Below are 6,271 nucleotides of genomic sequence, written 5' to 3' on the forward strand. Positions count from 1 at the left end.
GTGACAAAGGTGGTCTGCTTCAGAGGAGAAACCCTGGTGAGATGTTCACACAAGAGAGGAGGAGGGGAGAGAGGGAGTTTGGGAGGTGGAGAAAGGGAGAGTGAAGGGGCATTAGGACTTTGGGCTCGTTCCTGACGGTGTTCCCGCCCTGAGCCGTGTTGACGATGGAGGCTGCTCTCGCTTAGGGTCATGTGTGGGCTGCAGCAGCTCCCATTTTGATAAAGCATGTGCGAGCTGAATTGGACAAGTGTATGAGAGAAGCGGACTGACCGTGTTTGGGGCGACACTAGGAGTGAGCACCGGATGAGGATGAGTAGAGTGAAAGTTGTGGACAGCATCATGATGTCACACCTGTCACAGAGTGAGATTGACACCGGCCCCAAAGACTGTGAGTAACTAAGACATGTAAATACAAAGTGCAACAGGGAATAGACGCATTTCTTTATGTTTTAATATCAGAATCAAATTGTTAAGAGTAAAAGAGTACAGTTCTTACAATTGTATTTTCTGCTTCTGCTGCTGACATTCAAGCTTTGAAAAAAATAATTCTTTACAAACACAGGTAAGCCACTGTGGAAGAAAACTAACAGGTTTATTCAATCTGCAGGTTGGGAGCCAAGGAACTACAAATCTGGATGATTACACATAGGCTTGTAGTGTTGAATATTCATGATTATGTTAATAAAGATAGAATATAATAAAGCTATTGGTCAAAAAGTACAAGGTCATATGAACAAGACTGAACAACCAATGATAATTATAGTTCTGTCACTTTAAGGAGATGTGTAACAAGAGGTGATCCCCTTCTTCTAGACAACAAGTTATTATTTTGCCAAGGTCACTCAGTCAGTGTTATCTATTAGATTTGGGCATTTGCACATTCCAAGCTCACAGTTCTGTGAGAAACACACAAGATGGTACTTTAGAGTTTAATCTTATAATGGTGAAGCAGATTCAGTATTCTTGAGTTTTAGGCACTTAAGGTGTAAATATGGGTCAAAGGTTACATATTGAGTGAGCATATAGGAATGTTGCTTAGTATAGGTACTTTTCTATTTCTTCCTCAACACCACACACAGCTGCTTTCTTGTTACTTTGTTATATTTCCTTCCAGATACAATGTATGAATCCAGTGTCAGTCAAGTTAGACTGACCTGCAGTGAATCGTTTTGCACACAGTGAGGGACACAGGAAGCTTCTAAACCTTTCTCAGGGTCAGAAAGCGCTCAGATGTTTAAGAATTGCTGATCTGTGCAGCCTCAGGACCAGTGACGGGGTGGCTCCCTACAGAATCAATTTCCACTTAAATACACCCTGTCTGGGAATGTTGATTTCACAAAAAAAGATGACGGTTTCACATATGTAGATGAACATATAGACACATTCACGCATAAACACTTAAACTTAAACCTGCAAGTCCAGTTTTCTGTAGAGAGAGACTGAAAAGTAAGAAAATGTTTTCACTTCTGATTATATCAACAGGTTTCAAATTGTCTTTATCACAAGTGAAACAAGACTGATCAACAGTCTGTGCTTCAGATAAATGAATCAACATACATTCAAACAGTGTGTTCTTCATGCCATGATTATGAAAATTCTCAGATCTGTCTGGCTCTCTTTTTAGTCTTTTTAATATCAAGACCTCCTGTTCTGTTTTGGTCATCAGTGCTTCCATCACTGTCATTCCTCAACCCTTTATTTTCAGCGTTTTGATATCCACGTGTCCTTATTGTGTCTGTGCAGTGAATGTTGTGGCCATGCTCCATCACTTCTGGGAACAGAAGCAGGTGAGCCAGCTGAACGGATCCTCCAGTGAGTCGGATGGTTCTGTTAGGGATTCAGCCAGCCAATCAGAGAGTCTGCTGCTGTATGAGTCTGCCCCTTCCCCCAGTCCCCCATACGTCTGCTATGTCACCCTACCTGGAGGAAGCTGCTTTGGAAACTATAAGGTGTGTTTATTGTCACTACCAGACAACCCACAGTGAGCTGGATTCTTGCATTTGTTAGTTATGCTACCTTCAAGTGCTGTCGGAAATATTGTAATTATGAGGTGAGCACACATGAATGACCCTAAACAGTGGTAAATACAACCGGAAAAGTCAGAATATTCTAATACCCAATCTGCCAACATATGATGTTTAGGGAGCCTGTGGATATTGTGTAATCAACTGTTGGTAGCAATTATGTATTTTATTATTATATGATGATGATGTTTGGCTTTCTGTGTAAATAATTAGTATTGTTTTTTTGTATTTTCACTTTAGCTTTAAATTCAATTTTAGTTGTCACATTTCTGTTTTTAGTAAATGAATTGAAATATCAAGTAGCTCTATGTCACTAAAATAAAAACAAACAGCCACCAAAGAAATTCCAAAATACTTTTATTAAAGGTTGTTATTTTTTCTGACCAAAAGCATTTGAATGCGCGTCAAGTTGTATTACGACATTTCTCACTCAGAAGTAGGAGCATGTGAGAAGCACTTAAAGGCCGTGCAACAGGAATGAACACACACACATACACACACGCACACATACACACACTTCTAAGGTTGCTTTATATTGATTTTGTTCAGCTTGGATCCCATGATGCTTTTCAATGGGCTCATTGTGACCCGCACAGCAGCTCCCAGCTCATAGCAGGCGTTTGATTGGTTATCTGTGACTGCCTCTAATGTCTTAATCTGATTTGATTTGTGATCCCATGATCAGCTCTTGTGAACTCCCTCAGAAGTGTCAAATCAAACTTAACTAATGAGCCGTAGACTCACATGTAAGAGCAGCTTTTTCTTCTCTGCCCTCTTTCCTTTTCACCATCTCATCTCCATCTCCTCATCCTCAGGTGTGTGAGACCCAGGCGGAGGCCCGCAGGGATGCGGCTCGTGTGGCTCTGATGAACTCCCTGGTGAACGAGCTGCCGTCTCGACGCATCAGCCCTCATTTTATCTCTCAGAGCCTGCAGCAGGCAGCCACAGACAGCGCTGTGAGTGTAAGCCAGCGCAAACACACAGAATTAGACTTGAGTCAGACTGGAAAAGTGAAAGGGTTGGGAAATGTGTTGTTCTCAATATGAATATTAATAATAAATCCTGACCCTGCACTGTGTTGCTGTGTCTGTGCAGGTCTCTATAGACGATGTGTGTGACTCAAGCACCAGTATAGGAACCTACAGTCTGCTGCTCCACTCCTACAAAGGACGGACCATGATGGAGTTCCAGGTACAACATAATGCTATGAGTCATTTTGCAAATGCCATTTGCCTTGTAGCTGTGCTCTCAAATCATGTGGGGTCATGTGGTAATCGTATGAGAGATCCATATTCTTCAAAGGATTCAGGCTTTGTGAGTTGCTTAATAACAAGGGACATAGAATGCATTCATAATTGGACCCCAAATAATGACATTGTTATTGTATTGCAAAAATAGATAAGTGACACTTTAGATAAAATCTAACTATTAAGCAAAACATAAGCAAATTCTAAACTCACAATGCTCCCCAGTGGGTGGCAATTCCACTCTCCAGCTTTATAATTATAAGCAAGCTCTATATTCCTATATTCATTCCCATTATTTCTCTGTCAGCATGTGCTGGTGTCAGACTGAGAGTCAGACCTCTGGCAGGGAGATGTGGTATGAAACACCTAATATTTCTACCTCTATGTAAATAAGCATAGGTCTGCAGACAGAGGGTTATTAGGAGGAGGAAATGGCTTCATTATCATTCCTGCTAAAGCAGGGCTCATAACGATGGAGAGGTTCCAAGTAATACACACACACACACACCCATACATACACACACTCAGATGTACACACACATACCACATGCACGCAAGCACACTTAAATGCATGCACACACATACGCTCAAATGTCTACACACTTGCATGCACTGGTATGCAGGTCACACATGAATGTTCATTGTACAGTTTCTGTTCAGGTTTACACACTCGCCTCTGTATTTCAATCAAACATGGGGAATGCAGTATAATATTATATATAATATGAAGGGTTTCATTCCGTAATGCTATATATCCATTTGGAAAATGTTTGCTACCTGAAATCATCTGGCAATATTTGAAATAAATAAATAAATAATCCTGTCCTCAAAGAATGAACTATTTATAAGAAAATGTCTTAAGATGACTCCTAACTTCAATACTAACCCATAATGTGCTTAACTTTCATGGCAGCAGCCAATATGAGAGAGTGGGTGTCATTTTTTTCTCATTTGGAACAAAACAGTTCATATATACAGCATGCATCAATGCAGTAGGGGTCAGACAATTTGGTAAACAAAGAGTCAGGCAGGAAGAATGACAAACACACTAAGACAAGTTTCTTTCCTGTTTCCTTCTGCCGGGTACAGCTCATCTTGTCCTTGTTTTGTTTTGTTCTGTATGTACTACTCCATTGTCTCTGTGGGTGTTTTCTTTCATTTTTATTCTGTTTTTTGCTCTTTTGTTTTTGTGAAGCACTTTTTAAATCTGGTTTTAAAAGGTGCTATATAAATAAAGCTTTACTTACTTACTTACAAGGAGTGTAGGGCAGATGCACTGTTGAAAATAGAGTGACACTGAAATGGACACATAAACAGTTTAGCAGGTACAGCAGGGACTTCAACCCCGGACAACTAACGTGTCACATTTTCCAGCTGTGTCTCATTAGGTCAATCTAAGTTAATCTATAGGCTCTCTCTCTGTTTAACACTAATGTCACCAGCTCTAACACACGGCAGCTGTTCAGCCAGACGGTGGTTCCTAAATCGGGGCAAAGCCTACCTGCTGGTACATGAAGATTTAGAATATCTTTTCAAACTTATCATCCACAGTTTGGTTATGGGTTAAAGAAGTATTCAGATAATACATTATCTTTGTCAGATGTACTTACACAGTGCTGAGTGTTTGGGTTCACGATCCAAATCATTACTCATAGTGTTGCACAAGACACTTTCTCTCTCTCTCTATTTCTCTCTCTCTTTCCCTCTCTCTCTGTATATACAGTATATATATCTATCTCTCTTTCTCTATAGGAGATGATGACAGTGTTCCAATTGTTGCACTGGAATGGAACACTGAAGGCTCTGAGGGAAAGGCAGTGCTCTCGACAGGTACAGTTCTTACATGGGACACATCTCACTTCATTACATTAGGCTGCTCAGACCCTGGTTAGTGCAAATTTTCACACAATATTGCATTATAACCTACAATCTCTATCGCTGCTTAGAGACGATTGCCTATTTTCTCCTCTTCCTCTCAGAGTGTGATTGCCTATTACTCTAAACGAGGACTTGATGAGTACATGCGCAGCAGCATGGCTCTGGACTGGCTGGGGCGGGAGCAGAGGTCACCAGGGCGACTGGGGGAGGAGCTTCAGGTGGCGCAGAGGGAGCTGGTGTTGGCCCGACGCCGAGGCACAGAGCTCCGCTTCTACAAGGAGAAAACGGAGATCCTCAGCCTGGCACTGAGCCAGGCATATATGCACCAAACACACGAACCCCAAGGCCAAGCGCCGAGTCACACACACGAGCAGGAGCAACATCCTTTACAGGACATATACAGCCAGGATACACAAGGCCAGATAACGCCACCCTGCAGTCCGTCACCAACCCTCCATAAAAACACTAAGCAAACAGTCTGCCTAACCTCTGGCAAACAAAAACAACAGGCCTCCAGCAGTCCTGCACCCTGCCAACAGCAAACCCATGTGCCTTTGGCTGACCCCGAATAGACTGAGACAGGAGGTGGAGGGCGAAAGACAGAAGGTAGAGGTTGAAAGACAGACAATAGAGGGTGGAAGATGGAAGGTCACTGAAAGTCCTACAGCTGCCACTAGAGATTTATTATTTGTTATTTGGAAGAAACAACAACCAGACCAGGACTTATCCAGCCATCCAGAACAATCCAGAAGAATGCTGACCTGCTGTTTGCATGCCAAGCTGGTAGAGCTGCAGCCAGAGTCAGGCGTGTGACATACTGGGTGGATACCAAGAGAAACGGTCTGTTACGAATGTGAATAATGTCACAGAGCAGCTGGATAGACCTTAAAAACTAGTTTGTATATATCAAATTCTTGAGGAAAAGAGTATAACATATACAGTCACTGGTCAGGTCAATTGATACTTTAACTAGATCAGCAGCTGTCACTCTATTATTCTTGATACATACAAGTGCAGATTATTATATTATCTTAGGGTTGGTGAGGTGCACTGTGTGTGAATGCGTTTTTTAAGGGAAACTGTTAAGCATTGTACTATACTGTTGTAAATAAATGTTTTTTA

The 6,271-nt window shown here is 41.7% G+C and overlaps 1 protein-coding gene across 1 annotated transcript; it reads left to right on the plus strand.

The window, feature by feature from the left end:
* Nucleotides 1-303: 303 nt before the first annotated feature.
* On the plus strand, nt 304-5,721 carry LOC139648184 (protein limb expression 1 homolog). Its single transcript, XM_071524233.1, has 6 exons — nt 304-388; nt 1,744-1,949; nt 2,840-2,980; nt 3,120-3,215; nt 5,024-5,101; nt 5,251-5,721. The coding sequence occupies exons 1-6, from the start codon at nt 304-306 to the stop codon at nt 5,719-5,721; spliced, it is 1,077 nt and encodes a 358-aa protein (XP_071380334.1).
* Nucleotides 5,722-6,271: the final 550 nt, after the last annotated feature.

This window comes from Centroberyx affinis, unplaced genomic scaffold (genome assembly GCF_046629955.1).
Source record: "Centroberyx affinis isolate AG114_WGS23_722 - 3 ecotype Tasmania unplaced genomic scaffold, CSIRO-AGI_Caff_v1 ptg001167l_1, whole genome shotgun sequence".
Classification (NCBI taxonomy): Eukaryota; Metazoa; Chordata; class Actinopteri; order Beryciformes; family Berycidae; genus Centroberyx; species Centroberyx affinis.